The sequence below is a fragment of the Musca autumnalis genome, unplaced genomic scaffold (assembly GCF_047663935.1).
Source record: "Musca autumnalis isolate F117 unplaced genomic scaffold, ASM4766393v1 scaffold_2, whole genome shotgun sequence".
NCBI classification, from domain to species: Eukaryota; Metazoa; Arthropoda; class Insecta; order Diptera; family Muscidae; genus Musca; species Musca autumnalis.
The window spans coordinates 198,965,969-198,987,288 of NW_027411755.1; the positions used below are offsets into that span (position 1 = coordinate 198,965,969).

A 21,320-nucleotide genomic window follows, 5' to 3' on the forward strand; every position below is an offset into this window, starting at 1 on the left:
TAATTTATTCTTCGTAGTCATAAATTTGCCTCTTTATTATTACTTGGCAATTTTGTATATTTTATTAGTGAAGTTATATATAAATTTTACCTGTTAACAAAATCCGGGAACATCTTCATTATCTACCTGTCGATCCCACACACCTAATGCAAATGAAACCAGGTGGCAATGCTGTTTCTCAAACAATGCGATTTGGGTGGTCTTTCATCTCAGTTTGGCCCTCTCTCTCTCGGCGGCATATCTTGTTGTCTGTCATTTAGTTAGTTTCGTTTAAGTTGTGCGGTAGTGTTTTTAGAGCTCGTTGTTTATATTTTATTGTAATTCTTTTTGTTAAATTAAACATTATTTTATTTATTAAACAAATAAACGAATAATAATTAACAAAATTATTAATGAAAACAAAACACTGCCAAGAGTTTAACTAAAGAGTAAAATTTGTGCCCAAAAAGAAGAAGAAACCCAACAAAACAAAGAGAAATTTGTCGTACCAAAAAACAATCTTTGAGATTGTTGCTCAACTCCAGAAAAAATACAACAAAAAAGTCGCCGTTTAATTCAACTACAATTCCACCGACAAAAAAACAATATAAACAAATCCGGTGCGCCATGGAATTATAAAAACAACATTAAAGAATTAGTTAAAATTGTTTAAACAAAAAATGTGTGTTAACTATTAAAGTTACTTTACCAGTTCGTTTAGTGGCCATAACTTATTTGGTCGCATTTTTATTTGTGGATATTTCTTTTTACCCCAACAACACGACAAAATATCACCAGCCTCGTCGTCCGTCTGTCTGTCTTCTAGACCAGACACAACACTCAAAAGCAATGAGTTCCTCCACCAGCAGAAAGTAAGTTCTTGGAATCTTTTATTTCTTTCGTGTTGCTATTTTTATTTAATGTCTTTTTTATTTTGTGATACTTCCTTCTGCTGCACTGCACTGAGAAGGAAGAAGAAAAGGGGTAGAAAACTGGGTGTGAAATTGAAAATTGTGCATCTTTGGAATCGGAATATCATATTACTTAATGTACCGGCTGCTGTTGGTCTGCTGCATACAAATTAAGTTACTTAAAAGTGTATTCAATACCATCACCACACCGCTCCCCCATAGGTGATGGTAGAATGGAATGCTTCATTAATGTTAGTACCATCTCCACCACTGTGCGTGAGATCTTTTCTGGAACCAATCAAACAATGAAAATATTTCGTTCACACATTAGGAGATTTGCGAGATGTGTAACGTTGATGAATTATTGAACTTTTTGTAATGCTTTGATGAGCTTAAATTTCATTAAAAGATGGGTCATTAGCCGCAATCCTCAACGCTACATTTGAAAATAATCTATAGCATGGAATGTGCGTTATTGTCATAGCTTTTATTTTATTAAAAAATCTGGATGCCATCAGTGAATGCCGTCTTTGTCAATATAATTTTGACTCTACAAATTGCAGATGGTACCAGCTCTTCAAGGAAAGATCAAGGAACTACATAGTTTTCCTCATTTCCTTTATTGTAGACCCATTGTTTGTGATGAAATCTATGTCCGATAAAATTGAGTATCAATCTCGTACATGAACATAGTCAGTCAGACATCCCTTCCATCAACAGTATATAGACCTTTATGGGCCCAGTTTCCAGTCAGTATTAATTGTCGTCTATCTGGTTACATGAAGAATTGTAGGCCCTTTGGTGCACTAAACTGGTTGAGACATTTACTTACCTTGGATAATATCTCAGGAGACTTTTGGAAACTTCTTTCCTTTATTAACCCCTCTAGGAAAGAATTGAAAGGAACAAATTGATTATACGAACAGCTGGCAGAAAAATCTGAACCACAGGTAGATCTTTTCGTCCTAATTACAAAAATGTAGTTCTTCAGGGGGAAGTCCATACTTCCCGAGATATGGGCCTTTGAAGTTCCGGAAATTTCCTTGTTTATAACTTCTTCATTTTTGAACGGATAATGACAATATGGGTACCATTATAAAGCTTGCGGAATACACTATCAAAAACTATACACTATCACTATACAATGCATCTGAAAATAGGCGGCCTTCGGCCTGGCATTTAAGATTATCTCCTATGGACCGGTGCAAATATCGATCACGGGAAAAAATTTTCTTTTAAATTGTAATTTTTTTCCAAGTAGCCGGCCTTTGGCCGGACTATAAGACTTTCTCCTATGGACAGGAGCAAATCTCGGGCACGGGAACAAAATGTTCTTTTAAATAATTTTTTTCCAAGTAAACAAGGGAATTTTCGGAATTTCAGAGGCCATATCTCGGGAAGTATGAACTTCCCCCCGAAAAGCTTTATATTTTTGTAATCAAGACGAGAAGATCTACCAATGGTAAAAATTTCAGATTTTTCTGGTAGCTGTTCGTATAATCAATTAATGCCTTATTTTCTCCTGGGAAATGTATACTTCCTGGGATATACTCATTACTACCTTAAAATTATATTTTTTCCTAAATAGGAGCCTTCGTAAACGGGTTTAAATCTTTTTCCTATGAACAGAAGCAAATCTCGTTAACGTCAACAAAATTACCTCCAAAAATATAAGTTTTTGTCTAGATATGTGGTCCTCGGCCTCGCTGAGAGGTTACTAAAATGAAGCGTCCTCAATTTCTTTAACTCTCTTCAAATCAGCGTTTTCTTGTTGTCTAAAATTGGTCTCCTCTGGGATACCTAAAGAGTCTTACTTACCTATACCCCGAATGCATAAATTTGGATGATAAGCGACCACGTGCCCATCGGTGTTTCCAGGTTTGCAGTTATCGTATCGACGCGGAGCCTCGTTGAGGCGAGTAGTCATCAAGGTATTGGGGATCTATGGTATGATTGTCCTCAGTCCCCCTTATAAAAATTTAAACAATCAAAAACAGGACAAAGCTCCCTCGTTGTCACCTTGCTATTACCACGGACAACGGTACACCTGGTGCAATAATAGACGCAATTTCAGGCTGGGACGAAAAATGTACGCCGACAATGGACTATCAGTCACGCTATACACACTGTGAGAGCAGGGAATTGTTAGATCTCCTGAAGGAATGCGAAACTCTTGAATCTGGAGAGTTCTTCCCGGAGCAACTGGGAACACATCACCTTGCCTTGATACCACAGTTATAAGATCTCAAACAGAAAAGTGCCTTCCTCCACTGCCCTTGGGAGTACGAACATAGTCGGTGAGAGTTGAACTCCCTTGGGGTATAAGACAACGGTCGCAAACGATAGGTCCATACTTTCCAGGCATGGCGATCTGGACGACTCTCCATTCCCCAACCACTAAGAGTAGTAAGGCGGGGGAGAGAAAAAATAAGAAGGTGATAAGATTCAAATTTCGACATGAGGCGTTTCGGGGAGAAAATATCCTCACGCAAAGAAGTGTTTTGTTTCGATGGAAGAGATTCCGATTCAAGCGATCGTATGACTCAGGGAGTGCCAACCTGGTCAGCGAAAGTTCAACTCTATTGGTCGTAATCGATTGGACCCTGCTTCCAAGGCAGGATGATCTGGTGGAGAAGAAAGTTGGACACTCTAAGAGTAGAAAGGCCAGAGAGAGAAAAGATAAAGCACGTCTACAGAGAGACAGTGCAGTACCGCAACGAATTTGATGACACGAACCCAAACGACGTCACGCAAGCGTAATTCCGGGAGATCAGATTGAAACTTCGATTCGTTATGCGTTTCGAGGCAAGTATCCTGACGTTGAGAAGCGACGAGTATGACGGCTCCGGGGCAGTGGACTGCCTCACATCTTGTGTGAAGGAGGAAATGGATCACTCTCCTACGTCCCCAACCACTGAGTTGTAAAGAAAAACCAAAGAGGAAGAAAAAAGATAAACACGCCTACAGGAGGGCAGTGCAGTACTGGAACATTTTTTTGCAGGGACCCAGCAAAGACATGCCAGCGGAATTTCGGGAAATCACATTGAAACTTCGATTCATTAGGCGTTTGGAGGGGAAATATCCTCACACAAACTGCGATGACTATTCCGGCTATAGGAAAAAATTAAAATCCGATGGCTTCAAGCTGCTCGAGTACCTTGGGAACACCATTGTTGCCTGCGGAGGGTCGAGAAACTGGACTCGATCAGCCCCAAACAAAACGTCAAGGACGAAACTGACCGAGTTGCCTCCCTTTTCAATGTCGGAAAATCGGAACCAGGCACACAATGTGGTCTTATTCAGTGTTACTTCTTTATCTGCGACTGTTCCTAAAGCTGTATGTCCTCGAACGTCCAGAGGACTGGTTCCATTAATGTCTGTGGCCGGGCAACTTGGTTCCAACGTCATGGCCGGAACCTACCAAAATGGCTTCCTTTCGATGTCGGAGAAGCGGAAGGGTCAGGCACAGACGAACCAATCACACGTTGCCCTAAAGAAGAGCAATAAATGTTAAGCAGCTTCGAACTTCTGGAGGACTGGCTCACAGATAATTGTAAGGTCGGCAGGTCATAACAGGTCCACCTTTCTGGGAATGTTGTAGCAAATGGCTGTAGTGACTGACGGACCTTTAACCTCAAGTCGATCTTGTGAAAACTCGAGGACCACTTTGTAGCAGATATACTTGATGAGGGTATCTACAGTCAAGAAAGATATTTTGTATGACTAATTTCAGACAATTTGCAGTCGAATAGTACCTGTTTGTCCGTCTGTCTGGCTGGTACGCACGATAACTCTCGCAAGAATCAACCGATTTGTCCAAACTTTGCGCCTTGTAATATTTCGTCCAAAATCAGAACAGGATCGAAGATGGTCTACTCCTTCGTTCATCTCCCCTATAAAAGATGAACCAGACGAACGAGCCATACAAGGTCCAGATCCCGGGTGACTGCTTCATCGGCGACTGCCTCTAAAGCTGTAGGGGAAAAGAAGTCTGTGTGTCCGGAACGCATGATAACTCTCAAACGAATCAACCGATTCGGTCGGAACTTTGCAACACGTATTATGTTGTTCAAACTTAGAAAATGCACCACTCCTTCGGTATCTCCCCTACAAAAGATGGATCAGGCGAACCAGCCCCACAAGGTCTTAAATAGTGTGACAGCTTTATCTGCGACATCCTCTAAAGCGTGTAAGGAGAAAGAAGAGCGAGAAATATTCAGCAGCTTTGAACTTGCAGAGGATTGACTCACAGATCACTGCCAGGTCGGCAGGTGCTAACAGGTCTAACCATTCTGGAAATGTTGGAGCTGGAAGGGGAAGATGGTGGGATGGGGCTGCCAGGAATCAAATGACTGACGGACGATTAACGAAAAGTCAGGCTAGTAGAAACTCGAAGACGACTTTGCAGCAGAGAGAAAGAAAATCTTCTGAAGATCCACAGCCATAATAGATATTTTGTAGTACTATATCTCGGGAAGTATCGATTTCTCTCTTGGATACGATCAAAAATATGCCTCATGGAGTTGATTTGGACGTGTCCGGCTGGATGGTGGGCACGATAACTCTAGAATGGAACAACCGGTTTAAAATATATTTTTTAAAAAATCCACAAGTATTAAAAAATATTTTTTTAAATCTACGATTATTGAAAAATATTTATTAAAAAATCCACAATTATTGAAAAAAAAATATTTTTTTAAAAAATCAGGATTATTGAATAAAATATGTTTTAAACAAATATTTTAAAAAAATCAATGACTATTAAAAAAAAATTTAACAAATTTACGATTATTAAACAAATATTTTTTAAAAAAATCCACGATTATTAAAAAATATTGAAAAAAATATTTTTAAAAATCTGTGATTATTAAAAAGATGTTAAAAAAACACAATTATTGAAAAATATTCCGCTGTTATTTAAAAATTCCACGATTATTGAAAAAATATTTTTTATAAAAATTCATGATTATTAAAAAAATATTTTTAAAAAAATCTACTATTATTAAAAAAAATTTAAAAAATCCGCGATTATTAAAAAAAATAAAAATCCACGATTAAAAAATATTTTTTTTAAAAAAATCCACGATTATTAAAAAAAATATATTTAAAAAAAAAATCCACGATTATTAAAAAAATATTTTTTTTAAAAAAAAAATCCACGATTATTAAAAAAATATATTTAAAAAAAATCCACGATTATTAACAAAAATATTTTTTAAACAAGTAAAAAAGCATTAAGTTCGGCCGGGCCGAACTTTTCATACCCTCCACCATAAAATATTCTGAACTAAAATGGAATAATTACTTTTCATTCCTGTCCCCAACTTTAAGTGGGTACGTTAAAATGTCAAATAATGTTTATGTACATTTATGCTTCATTCGGGAGGCCCTTTTTTATGGTGCCTATATCTAACTATGTATGTTGACAATTTTTGGTGGGCTAGAAATTGGCAGGTACTGTTATATAGAAGTTATAATAAAACATGGACCTATGTTGACAGTTTTTGATGGGAGCCTTTAATGTCAAATAACTCCTAATTCGGTTAAAAAATTTAGCTAGAATCTTCAAAATATCGAAAATCGGTACATAACGTGGGAACTTCAAATGTCATTAACAGCTAGTTCGGAGGTATCTGGGCTATACGAAAATATGAACTTAAATGAACCGTTATATGGGGGCTATACCAAAACGTGGACCTATGTCCACAAGTTTTGTCATATAAGTTTATTGACATTTAAGAACCGTAAATGTCAAATTATAGCTACATTGGTCTGAAAAAGTAGCTAAAAACGTCAAAATACCGCAAATCGGAGGGTACCGTTATATGGGGGCTATACCAAAACGTGGACCTATGTCCACAACTTTTGTTATATAAGTTTATTGACACTTAAGAACCCTAAATGTCAAATTATAGCTATATCGGTCTGAAAATGTAGCTAAAAACATCAAAACACCGTAAATCGGGGGGCACCGTTATATGGGGGCTATACCAAAACGGGGACCTATGTCCACAACTTTTGTTGTATAAGTTTATTGACACTTAAGAACCCTAAATGTTTAATTATAGCTACATCGGTCTGAAAATGTAGCTAAAAACATCAAAATACCGTAAATTGGGGGGTACCGTTATATGGGGGCTATACCAAAACGTGGACCTATGTCCACAACTTTTGTTATATAAGTTTATTGACACTTAAGAACCCTAAATGTCAAATTATAGCTATATCGGTCTGAAAATGTAGCTAAAAACATCAAAACACCGTAAATCGGGGGGCACCGTTATATGGGGGCTATACCAAAACGGGGACCTATGTCCACAACTTTTGTTGTATAAGTTTATTGACACTTAAGAACCCTAAATGTTAAATTATAGCTACATCGGTCTGAAAATGTAGCTAAAAACATCAAAATACCGCAAATCGGAGGGTACCGTTATATGGGGGCTATACCAAAACGTGGACCTATGTCCACAACTTTTGTTATATAAGTTTATTGATACTTAAGAACCCTAAATGTCAAGTTATAGCTAAATCGGTCTGAAAATGTAGCTAAAAACGTCAAAATACCGCAAATCGGGGGGTACCGTTATATGGGGGCTATACCAAAACGTGGACCTATGTCCACAAGTTTTGTTATATACATATGTTTATTGACACTTAAGAACCCTAAATGTCAAATTATAGCCAAATCGGTCTGAAAATGTAGCTGAAAACGTCAAAATACCGTAAATCGGGGGGTACCGTTATATGGGGGCTATACCAAAACGTGGACCGATATATCCCATCTTCGAACTTGATCTTCCGACGGCTAAAAAAATGGTATTCCCCAATTTTCAGCGAAATCGGTCAACAAATGCGACCTGTATGTTGCGAACGGACGGACGGACGGACATGCATAAATCGACTCAGAAAGTGATTCTATGTATATCCCTAGAAGGAACTATGGGTCTATCTCGCTTCCTTTTGTATGTTACATACAAATGCACTAACACATAATACCCCTTACCACATAGTGGTGTAGGGTATAAAAATCCGAGATTAGTGAAAAAAATATTTTTAAAAAATCCGAAATTAGTGAAAAAGATATTTTGTAAAAATATATTTTTTTATAAATCCACGATTATTAAAAAAATATTATTCAAAAAATCCACGATAATTAAAAAAGATTTAAAAAAACAGGATTATTAAAAAATATATTTTTTAATTTTAAAGAATTAATTAATTATTAAAAAAAAATATTTTTTAAAAACTCCACGATTATTGATAATATTTAAAAAAAATCAACGATTATCAAAAGAATATTTTTTAAAAAAGCCTCGATTATTAAAAAGTATTTTTTAAAAAATCCACGATTATTGAAAATAATATTTAAAAATAAAATCAACGATTATCAAAAAAATATTTTTTAAAAAACCCTCGATTATTAAAAAAATATTTTTTTTAAAAAATCCACGATTATTAAAAAATATTTTTTTTAAAAAAATCCACGATTATTGAAAAAAATATTTTTTGAAAATGTACGATTATTGAAAAAATCCAAGACTATTGAACAAAATATTTTTTAAAAAATCCACAATTATTGAAAAAAATAAATATTTTTTTTTCTATGTTATTTAAAAAAACCACTATTTAAAAAAAAAAAATTCACGCTTGTTGGGCATAGTGGATATTTCCCTCCAGCCGTGTTTGAAACGTTGTATAATCAACTATATGTGTGGACGCCAGTCGTTTGTTGAATTCAAAAATAAGAAGTCGATGACCCGTATATTGAAACGGGAAGTTTCCCAAGATGGGGTGATATCTATGGAACTGTTCATCCTCTATTCTGACATTCCACACCATCCAGACGTCGTAGAGACGACTGTACGATCTTGGCGTCAGCTCCTATCGTTGATTACATACATACATATGTCATAGGTATTTAACCACATAGCTTAGTGAAGTTTTCCCATCTAAAAATTTGAAAATATCCTCCGTTAAATCTACTGCCACACTTTTCACCACCTGCACAGCTGAAATGAGGTTCCCTACGAACATATTGGTCGATGGTGTCCTGATTACGACCCCAAGATATTAAGTGTAATTTTCGATAGAATGTTTAAGACGTCCGCGCAAGCCATTGCTTTCAAGGGATGAGATAGAAACAAGATGCTGACCGACAGCACTTGGGATGCTGACAATGAAACCTTGTCGACCTATTAAAAAGCAATAGGTAAACTATGCAGCGCCTCCTCATTACACAGTGGACCATCTTCTTGAAGTGGGGATAATTATACCAGTGGATAAGCACAACAAGATGTTATCGAAGCAGAACCTGCTTTGGTGTTATCGCCATAAGCATTCCTGTCACAATCTTGTGGAACCTCTAGATCAACCAGCGTCAATATTGTGGACAGGCTTCCCTCGCCTAGGCACATGAGATGTTCATGTTCAGATCAACCAGCCTATCAGTTACGCCTGGATAGCATTCACTTGCACATACAGTTCAAAGATATAGTGTGAATGCCGTACACTCAACTCAGATCACTCCCATCTATCACCGCAGAGGAACGCCAGTTATTGTTTTTTCTACATTCATTGGCTAAGGACATTTAGCTGTCGGCAAAGCCGACTGATATTTTCTATTCTATTTTTTTACAATATTTATTATATTTTTCAATTCCTAAATATTTTGTGTATTCTTTAACTCCTCTTTTTTTAGAAAACTGAAAAAGGAACCAGCCTCACTTCACCCGCCACTTTTCATCGCCGCACTATTTTGTATTATACTTTCAAATTGTATCCCCTTAATGAGAGCTAACATAACAGTGGGTACATCTTTACTGGCTGTGGCCACAGCGCCCAATGCTATATCACACAGCAGCGGTTCGGGCAGCAGTAGCACCACCAGCACCGCAACACGCAACATACCCTTGGAACCCATAAATGGTACAAGTAATTTCCGTATCTATGGTGGTAAGAAGGGTAAAGATGACAAACACTGGCTGGATGGTCGTGGCCTCAGTATGCAACATGTCCAGTGTGTGCGCAAAGGAAATTGTGAAAAGTTGCAATTTTCCACATGTTTGGGTGTCAAAATGCCATATGAATATACCAGTTTGGATTTAACGATATCACACAGTCAAAAGGATATACAGGAGAGATTGAAAAATATGATGGCATTGAAACACGTGCCCAAATGTTGGGCAGTAATACAGGTAGGGAGGAGGTTAGACAAATATTTTAATGGTTTTTATAACAGATTTCCTTGCCTTTTTCAGCCTTTTGTGTGTGCAGTTTTGGCTCCCAAATGTGAAAATATCAATGGTGAAGATATGGTCTATTTGCCGTCGCTGGAAATGTGCCGCCTCACCTTGGAACCGTGTCGCATCCTCTACAACACTTCGTATTTTCCGGAATATTTGAAATGCAACGAAACCCATTTCCCATCGAAATGTAATAACGATGTACGTGAAATGAAATTTAATTTAACCGGTCAATGTTTGGATCCTTTGGTACCGGCTGAGTCGAGTGTTAGCTATCACCCGGGCGTGGAGGGTTGTGGTGTGCGTTGCAAAGATCCGTTGTACACAGATGGTGAACATCGTCAAATCCAAAAGTTGATTGGTTGGGGTGCCACATTGTGCTTCCTTTGTAATCTTTTTGTTGTGGCCACATTTATGATTGACTGGGAAAATGCCAGCAAATATCCTGCGCTGATTGTTTTCTACATTAATATGTGTTTTATGATTGCCTGTTTGGGGTAAGTAAATTGGAATAGAATTGATTGGAATTATAGACTTGTGGAGGACACAAAAAGAATTATGTAAAAGGATTTCTTTAAGAGGAAGCAAAGCAGCGATTTTCAAAGTTTGTTAGTAGCAACCAGAGCAAAACAATAGGCGTGGATTTAAATAAAAAGTTGGGAACAAATTTGGGGATCATAATAGTTTTTTTCCTAAATCCTATATAAATCCACACATAATGTCCTCTTGGAATGCTCCTACAAATCTTAAATCCACACATAATGTCCTCTTGGAATGCTTCTAAAAATCTTTAAAAATCCACGCTTATTGTCTGTCCTCTTAGAATGCTCCTAAAAATGTTGAAAACATCCACTTCTATTGTCCATTTGGCATGCACTTAAGAATCTTAAAAAAACCAAGCTTGAAATGCTCCTAGAAATCTTTAAATGATTCAAGCACATTGTCCTCTTGGAATGTTTCTAAAAATCTTTAAAAATCCTCGCTAATTGTCCTCTTAGAATGCTCCTAATAATTTCTAAAGAATATCCTCGCTTATTGTCCTTTTGGAATGCTCCTAAAAATATTTAAATATTCCACACTTTTTGTCCACTTGGAATGCTCCTAAAAATCATTAAAAAATTTATGCTTATTGTCCTCTGGACTGCTCCTAAAAATCTTTAAAATCCACGCTTATTGTCCTCTTGGAATGCTCCTTACAATCTTAAAAACCCCACGCTTATTTTCCCTTTGGAATGATCCTTACAATCTAAAAAAAACATGCTTATTTTCTTCTTGGAATGCTTTTATTGTCCTCTTGGAATGTTCTTAAAGATCTTTAAAAATCCTCCAAATTGTCCTCTTGGAAAGCTTCTAAAAATTAAAAAAAAATCCACGTTTATTGTCCTCTTGGAATGTACTTAAAAATCTTTAAAAATCCTCGCTAATTGTCCTCTTGAAAGGCTTCTAAAATTCTTTAAAAAAACATCCTTTTGTCCTCTTGAAATGCTCCTAAAAATCTTAAAAAAAAATCCACACTTATTGTCCTCTTTGAATGCTCCTAAAAATCATTTAAAAATCCACGCTTATTGTCTTCTTGGAATGCTCCTAAAAATCGTAAAACATCCACGCCTATTGCTCTCTTTGAATGCTCCTAAAAATCACTTAAAAATCCACGCTTATTGTCATCTTGAAATGCTCCAAAAAATCTTTAAAAATCCACGCTTGTTGTCCTCTTGAAATGCTCCAAAAAATCTTTAAAAAAATCCACGCAAATTGACCTTTGGAATGCTCCTAAAAATCTGTAAAAAATCCGCGCATATGTCCTTTTGGAATGCTCCTAAAAATCTGTAAAAAATCCGCGCATATTGTTCTTTTGGAATGCTCTTAAAAATCTTTAAAAAATCCCTTCATATTGTCCTTTTGGAATGCTCCTAAAAATCTCTTAAAAAACCACGCATATTGTCCTTTTGGAATGCTCCTAAAAATCTTTAAAAAAAATCCACGCATATTGTCCTTTTGGAATGCTTCTATCTTTAAAAAATCCACGCATATTGTCCTTTTGGAATGCACCAAAAAATCTTTAAAAAATCCACTCATATTGTCCTCTAAAAATCTTAAAAAATCCACCTTTATTGTCCTCTTGGAATGCTCCTAAAAATCAACGATCATTGTCCTCTTTGTATTCTCCTAAAAATCTTTAAAAAATCCACGCTTATTGTCTACTTGGAATGCTCCTAAAAATATTTAAAAATCCACACCTATTTTCCTCTTGGAATGCTCCTAAAAATATTTAAAAATCCACACTTATTTTCCTCTTGGAATGCTCCTAAAAATCTTAAAAAAACACGCATATTGTCCTCTAGGATTGCTCCTAAAATCTTTAAAAAAATCCACGCATATTGTCCTCTTGGAATGCTCCTAAAAATCCACGCATATTGTACTCCTGAAATGCTACTAAAAATCTTTAAAAAAATCCTCGTTATTGTCCCCTTGGAAAGCTTTAAAAAATCCACTTTTATTGTCCTCTTGGAAAGCTTTAAAAATCTTTAAAAAAATCCACGTACATATATCCAAATATCTAATTTTTCCCCATTTTCTTTTCAGCTGGCTTGCCCAATTCACACCCGGTTCGCGTGAAGATATCGTCTGCCGTAAAGATGGTACGCTGCGCCACTCGGAACCGACGGCTGGCGAAAATCTATCCTGTGTTGTGGTCTTTGTAATTGTCTACTATTTCCTGATAGCAGCTATGGTTTGGTTTGTTTTTCTCACCTACGCCTGGCATTTGCGGGCGGTTGGTAATGTTCAGGATCGCATAGATAAGAAGGGGTCATATTTTCATTTGATTGCCTGGTCGCTGCCTCTGGTATTGACCATTACCACATTGGCCTTGAGTGAGGTGGATGGCAATAGTATTGTGGGTATTTGTTTTGTTGGTTATCGTAATCATGCCATACGTTCGGGATTGCTGTTGGGCCCATTGTGTGGGGTGATTTTGGTGGGAGGATATTTCATAATTCGCGGCATGATAATGCTGTTCGGTTTGAAGCACTTCGCCAATGACATCAAATCAACATCGGCCAGTAATAAAATCCATCTGATTATTGTTCGCATGAGCGTTTGTGCGTTGTTTACTCTGCTGTTTATTTTGGTCTCCATTGCCTGTCACGTAAATGAGTTTCGCCACTCTGAAGATTGGTTGGAGAGTTTGAGGGAATATGTCAAGTAAGTAGAGAGTCATTGTATATTGAAGACTTTTGTTAACACGGAATTTCTTCTCCTTTTTAGCTGCACCATTTTTGGCCGTTTTAACAATGAATATGTCCAGTGTAAACTAGTCCAGAGACCCAGTGTTTCGGTTTTACAGCTACATTTGCTTTGCTTGTTTGGTGCTGGCATTGTCATGTCCACCTGGTGTTGGACTCCCAGCTCTGTGGAAACCTGGAAACGTTATATCAGAAAAAAGTGCGGGAAAGATGTGTCCGAGGAAGTGAAAATGCCCAAACACAAAGTCATAGCCCAGACCTGGGCCAAGCGCAAAGAATTCGAAGATAAGGGGAGGCTCTCCATAACCCTGTGCAACACCCACACGGATCCGGTAGGTTTAAATTTTGATGTCAACGATATAAATTCCTCCGAGACAAATGACATTAGCTCAACTTGGGCAAATTATCTACCACAGTTTGTGAAAAGAAGAATGGCTTTGACGGGAGCCCCGGCTGCCCACGGCGCTAGTCATCATCACCATGCGGCGGCGGCTCATCATAATCGCAAAAATTCATTAGATTCGGAAATAAGTTTTAGTGTGCGGCATGTTTCGGTGGAATCAAGACGTAATTCGGTGGATTCCCAAGTATCCGTCAAGATTCAGGAGATGAAGACCAAAGTGGCCCGCTCCAGGGGTGGAAGACATCATCATGGTAAACATTCAACGGGTGGTAAACGTTACCAAAAAGCCCGGGATTTTACAGCCACGGGGAGAAGACAAAATGGACGCCGGGAAAGTAGTACCTCCATAGAATCACAAATTATTGCCCTGCAAAAGACCACATATCCCAATTCACGCCACAAGGTGGGTCTCTTTGCCCAGAGCACCAAAAATCACAGCTCTAAAAGGCGATCAGGGCATGGTACCTTGGATCCAAATGATATTAGTGAATTTTTGGCCAGGAATGGTCAATTGATTTTACCGTTTTTGCAAAATCAAGGTATGACCACATCCTCGGATGAAGAAGAAAACTCTAAGGGATCGCTGAAGATACAGGGGTCACGCTTAGATGTGGTGCTGAAACAGGATTTAAGTGATGACAATTCAGAAGATTTTGAGGGTACCAACAACCACCACCATCATCATCATAATGGTGGACCACAAATTGAAGAGATTCACGATGATGATGACGAGGAAGAGGAGGACAATAACACCCTACATGAGAGCAGTAAAACCAAACGGCAATCAGCCTATGAGGAATTATTAAAGCAGACACAAAAATCCCATGACTCCAATCACAATCACAAACACTCACGCAACTCCACACGTAACTCCCGACATTCACGTAAATCCCAGGCCCTTAACAATTCCCAACACAAACGTTCGCTGAAACGTAATCAAACTGCAAATGGTAATCGTCGCAAATCTACCAATTCGAAAATATTTGAAATGGATTTCCTCAATACCTCCGATTTGAATTTACAATTGAAACGTGAACTAACCTTTGGCAGCCATCGAGGTGATGATGATGAAGAAGATGAATCGGATAGCAACGATTCATTTTCTTCGGTCGATTTGGATTTACCTCTAAACGTTTTCCTACAAAATTCCCTCTCTGGCCATAGTAAAACTAGCTGTGATGTTGGTATACAAGCAGATGCTTTTGACTTATCCAATCGTACCTCAGGTGATGAAGATGATCTAAAGAAATGTGTGCGCAAACTAAATCACAATAATCAACGGCGTACACGTTACGAAGAGGATGCCTATGAAATGCAATCGCTTGTGGATAAACATAAAAATACACCGCTTATTATGAGTGAAGCTGAGAAATTGAAAATATTGTTACTGCCTTCAAAGTAGAGAGGAAGATCGTTTTTACAAAGCGACGACTGTGGGAATAATGAGTAAAAAGGTTTCTATTATTTGTTTTCCTCAATGAGGAAGTGAGTGCTTTCTAGGGCAGCTAAAATTTTATTATTAGTATTTAAAAAATACTCAATATTTTATAAATATACATAGCTATAAATTAAGTTAATAATGTAAAGCTTTATATGCAAATCACAAACATATGAACAAAAGCTATAAATATCTTTAAAAACATTAGATGTTAAGTCTTCCGAAATAAACGCCACAATTATTTTTATAAAGAGCTTCCAATCCAAAAAAGATATAAGAGACAAGAATCATCTTTTTCAAGTCTGATATAAAATGTACATTTAAAAGTCCTCAAGTATTATTTAAACAACAAAAACAAAACTTATCTGAATCTCTAAAGACTGTATTTTTTCTCACAACTAAAACAAAAACCTTTAAAACTGTATACTCCTCCGATTTATTGTCTACATAGTACATTTTTACCGTACTATAAAAACTGCTTTACTTAATTTTGTTGTATACTTTTTTATATTAAGAATTTTGTACACATTAATATAATACTATGTAATTTTTTATATAATCAATATTTTGTAGATATAAATAGTTTTACAATTAAAAATTGTATTTTTTATATAAAGCGCGTGTGCCTTATAAGAAAGAAAAAAAAAACAAAAACAAATGAACAAATAAAATATTACGAATATACAAGAAAAAAGAAATGAACATATTTTAGTGAAAACTCTTTGAATAATTTATAGATTTTAAAGAGAACTGAAAAAAAGGAAAAACAAACTTTGATCGAATTTAAGCGTGGAGGATTGGAAGATTTTTTTGATTTTAAATTACTCTCTCAAGAGAAAACAAATCTGCAAGAGACGTGGATTTTTAAGATTTTTGGGTGGCCCCCTAAAAAGGACAATAATCTTGGAATTTTTAAAGATTTTTGGGAGGAAATAAAGAGGACAACAATCGTGGATTTTTTAAAGATTTTTTGAAGGACTTAAGAGAACAATAATTGGGATTTTTTTTTATTTTTTAAGGAAAATAATCTTTGATTTTATTAATTTGATTTTGTTGAAATTTTTGGGAGGACTGAAAAGTGACAATAATCATGGATTTTTAAAAGATGTTTGGAGGGCTCAAAAGTGACAATAATCATGGATTTTTAAAGCTTTTTGGGAGGACTCGAAGAGGGCACTTAATTATACCCTCAGCATTTATGCTAACGAGGGTATATACACTTTCATACGGGCAAAATGTGCCTCATCGAAATAATGGTTTTAGACCCCAAGTATGTTTGGACTCAATGAGGACAATAATCTTGCATTTGTTAACGATTTTTGGAGGACTCAAAAGTGACAATAATCATGTATTTTTCAAAGATTTTTAGGATGACTCGAGGACGACAATTATGGTGGATTTTTAAATATTTTTGGGAGGACTCCAAGAAATAATCTTGGATTTTTTAAAGATTTTTTCAGAGGACTTAAAGAGAATGAAATTCGTGGATTTTTGGAAGGACTTATGAGGACAATAATTAGGGATTTTTTTTAATTTTTTTAAGGACAATAATCTTTGATTTTATTAATTTGATTTTGTTGAGATTTTTGGGAGGACTCAAAGTGACAGTAATTATAGATTTTTTAAAGCTTTTTGGGAGGACTAGAAGAGGATAATAATCTTGAATTTTTTATAGATTTTTGGAGGACTCAAAAGTAGCAATAATCATGAATTTTTTAAAGATTTTTGGAGGGCTCTAAAGTGACAATAATCATGGATTTCTTAAAGCTTTTTGGGAGGTCTCGAAGAGGACAATTATGATGGATTTTTAAATATTTTTGGGAGGACTCGAAGAGGGCAATTGATTATGGCAATTTTTTAAAGATTTTTAGGAGGACTCAAGGAAAAAATAGTGGATTTTTAGGAGAACTCGAAGAAGACAATTATGGTGGATTTTTAAAAATTTTTGGGAGGACTCCAAAAACAAATCTTGGATTTTTTAAAGATTTTTGGAAGGACTTAAGACGACAATATTCTTAAATTTTTATAGATTTTTGGAGGGCTCAACAGTGACAATAATCATGAATTTTATAAAGATTTTTGGGAGGACTCGAAGAGGGCAATTAATTATGGTAAATTTTTTAAAGATTTTTAGGAGGACTCAAGAAAAAAATATTGGATTTTTTTAAGATTTTTGGGAGAACTCGAAGAGGACAATTATGGTGGATTTTTAAATATTTTTGGGAGGACTCGAAGAGTACAATAATCGTGATTCCTTTAAGATTTTTCGGAGGACTTAAAGAGAACAATAATCGTGGATTTTTAAAGATTTTTGGGAGGACTCGAAGAGGACAATAATCGTGATTCTTTTAAGATTTTTGGAAGGACTTAAGAGGACAATAGTTGGGGATTTTTTTTTAATTTTTAAGGACAATAATCTTTGACTTTATTGATTTGATTTGTTGAGATTTTTGGGAGGACTGAAAAGTGGCAATAATCATGGATTTTTAGAAGATGTTTGGAGGGCTCAAAGGTGACAGTAATCATGGATTTTTTTAAAGCTTTTTGGGAGGACTCGAAGAGGACAATTATCTTGCATTTTTTAAAGATTTTTGGAGGACTCAAAAGTGACAATAATCATGGATTTTTCAAAGATTTTCTAAGAGGACTCGAGGGCGAAAATTAATTATGTTTGATTTTTTTAAAGATTTTTGGGAGGACTCGAAAAAATCGTGGACTTTTTAAAGAGTCAATTCATAATTCACTTGTGGGCTCGGACATCTCCCCTACCCTAATCAGTTGGATTGACAATATGCTTAGTAGTAGGATAATAAATTCGCGCATCGGCTATAATTCCATTAGGAAGTCTGTCACCAGAGGCACACCTCAAGGAGGAGTACTTTCTCCATTACTTTGGCTCCTAGTGATCAATGAAATGCTCCAAGAATTTGACAGACTTCGCATTAAAACCACCGCTTACGCCGATGACGTTGTTTTGATGATATGTGGGAAATTACCCCAGACCATATCGGATGTCATGCAAGGAGCACTTATCAAGTTAGCGGGTTGGGCCCATCGGAACGGACTAAAGGTAAATCCCTCTAAAACAGAGCTGGTCCTTTTCACAAGGAAGAGGAAAATTAATGCATTCACTCTACCAACACTGAATGGTGTCACTTTAGAGCTCTCTTTGGAAGCCAAATATATCGGCATAATTCTGGACCATCAGCTATCATGGAAAAGAAATGTCGAAGAACGCGCCAAGAGAGGACTAATAGCACTGTACACTTGCAAGAACTCCATTGGTAAGAGTTGGGGACTGAGACCGCAAGTCATACACTGGGTTTTTATGACAGTCGTACGCCCAATTCTCACCTATGGAGCTCTAGTTTGGTGGAATGCCCTAGGCAAGAAATCATATCTGCGTGAAATAAACAGAGTCCAAAGAGCAGCATCAATGCTCATAACTGGTGCTGCTGGGAGCACTCCACAGGCAGCGCTTAACGTGCTGTTGGATCTTACTCCGTTAGATCTCATTGTAGAGGAGCAGGCATCTAAGGGCGCTTTACGTCTCAAGGAGCTCAACCAGTGGTGCGGCTCCCAACAGGGCCACGCTGCGATTCTCAACCGAACGAATGTGCCAACAAGCAAGGAGCATTTAAGTGACTACATATCACCACAAATGAGAAGAGAAGCCTGGACCCACAACACTCCACCACTAGACGGTATAGAGGTCTATACCGATGGATCTAAGATGGAAAATGGAACAGGGGCAGGTGTATACAGCGACATTCTCAACCTTCAAATCTCTTTTAAAGTTGAATAAAGAGTGTAGCGTTTTTCAAGCAGAGATTTTTGCAGTCAAAAAAGCTGCAGAACTAATTAAGAAATTAAAGGGGACATCGATGGACCCGTGACTATATACGTCGATCACTAATGTCCTATTCCATCAAGTCTGCAGTTGTTTTGGACTGTATAAAAGTATTAAGTGACCTGAAAACTGCAGTAACACTGTGTTGGGTCCCAGGTCACTGCAAAATTGTAGGAAATGAAATGGCGGATGAATTGGCACGCCGCGGATCAGAGTCACAAGATATCATAATCGAAAACTCAGTCAAGCCACCCTTGTGCTACTTCATGCGGCTGTTAGAACAGGGCTATCGGAATAAGGCTAGCCAGATTTGGCAAAACGAACCTGGTTGTAGGGTTTCCAAAGCAATCTGGCCACACTTTCCAAACGCAGAACATAATCTCTACTTTCATTGAAAAATATCGAACTCAGACTAACAGTTGGTCTAATTACAGGTCACTGCAATATCAGAGCAATGTCTTATAAATGGGGTAGAACCGAAGGCGCCGACTACTGCAGACTTTGTGAGGATGAGGAGGAATTAGAGACAATCGAACATTTACTGTGGAGTGACCGTCGATTACGTCGACGGTTACGCGTCCTTTAACCTAACCTAACCTTTTAAAGATTTTTGGGAGGACTCAAAAAAATCGTGGACTTTTAAAAATTTTAGGGAGAACTCGAAGAGGACAATTATGGAGAATTTTTAAATATTTTTGGGAGGACTACAAGAAATAATCTTGGATTTTTTAAAGATTTTTCGGAGTACTTATATATACACAATAATCGTGGATGGTTTTTTACCGATTTTTTTGAGGACACGAGGGACAATAATCGTGAATTTTTTGAAGATTTATGGGAGAAAATAACCTTGGATTATTAACGATTTCTGGGAGGTCTCAAGAAGGACAATGATCTGGATTTTTAAGAATTTTGGGAGAACTCAAAAATTACAAAGAGGACAAAAATCGTGGATTTTTTATAGCTTTTTGGAAGGACTCTAAAACAGACGTGACCAAAAAGAGAACAGCCCAAAATATTGGCAACTTATGACTGTGTGTTAGCTTGTTTTTATGCACGCACGCTACAAAACAAAAACAAATCAAAACATTATCTCTTTTTCGTACGCTCTTTCTATGCATTCGGGTCGTATGTGTGTAAATTGCCGAAAAACTTCGGCACCGCTGTGTCAAAGAAGAACACATTTGCTCTAAAAGGCCAATAACCTTTGACTTCTTAAGATTTTAAGAGGACTTAAAAAAGACAATAATCTTGGAATTTTTATGATTTTTTGGAAGACTCCAAAAGCACAATAATCTTGGATTTTTAAAGATTTTTGGGAGGACCCAATCATGGAATTTTTTAAGAATTTAACTTAACTTAAAAAGGACAAGGTTCTCCGATACCACATTGACTAGCAACCACACAACACTCGTTTTCCGGCCGTTTGTATTTGTATCGTTCTTCTGTGTTAGTAGCAGCGTACACCGGAATGACTGCACCGGATTCTTTTGGTCCAGGACCAATATGAATATGCTCTGTTTGTATCATCCGCATCCACCACACTCAAACTTCGCTGAGATGCAACGGATGCCGGGAGTGTGTGCATCTGAGGGGTTGTTTTTACTCGTCCATGTGACTACGATTGGGACTATGTTGCATGCTGTGTGAACACTACCCCCAGTCGACATCCCCATAATACTCGATTCCCCTGCAGCCCCTCCAACAAAGGGCGCACACACAATACTTAAAACCAGCCAGGTGGGGATTAGCTTTCCTATTGTACCAGTCTGTTCAATACATACCTTTCTCGCTTGAGCCTGGCTCTTCTGAAACCTGCATACAATGTATGGGGGTAGTAGTCAGGTGTGGAACCGACAAGATAGAGCTCCTCAACGTATACATTACGTCGATAAATAGCTGAACTCCGTGTTATAGGCCCAACATTAGCCCGCTTTGGGAAGGTCAAAACCGTCCGGTCTTGGAGGAATTTAATGATCATAATGAATTGTGGCATTCGGTCCTCGGAAAAGACCAGAGGAGTATATTGCAGGCTGAGTAGAATGCTAGCTCAACGTTTTGTACGGTCAATGAGGACGCCCCACAGTGGAAAAAAATACCGATCTAGCGCGCCAAAAGTCAAAAAAATTACATACGCCAATTTAAAAATGATTGTTGCAGTATTAATCTAAGGTGTCCACAGAATGCAACGGCATTTAAAATAATTTGTTTTGCATCAGTCTAAGCGGAATAACGGTCCGTTTTTGGTT

At 37.1% G+C, this 21,320-nt stretch overlaps 2 protein-coding genes across 3 annotated transcripts in view; one reads left to right on the plus strand and one right to left on the minus strand.

Annotated features, from left to right (window-relative positions):
- The window catches only part of LOC141393277 (uncharacterized), a 131,598-nt gene that overhangs the window by 16,009 nt on the left and 94,269 nt on the right, over positions 1-21,320 (minus strand). The window lies entirely within an intron of this gene.
- On the plus strand, positions 252-15,919 carry smo (smoothened, frizzled class receptor). 2 transcript variants are annotated; one of them, XM_073970529.1, is made up of 6 exons: positions 252-851; positions 9,592-10,087; positions 10,151-10,632; positions 12,719-13,339; positions 13,403-13,712; positions 13,797-15,919. In XM_073970529.1, exons 1-6 carry the CDS (start codon positions 829-831, stop codon positions 15,183-15,185), a joined length of 3,321 nt encoding a protein of 1,106 aa, XP_073826630.1. In that variant the 5' UTR covers positions 252-828; the 3' UTR covers positions 15,186-15,919. The 2 variants fall into 2 exon arrangements, with proteins under 2 accessions (XP_073826630.1, XP_073826629.1); XM_073970528.1 differs by having other exon boundaries at positions 13,403-15,919.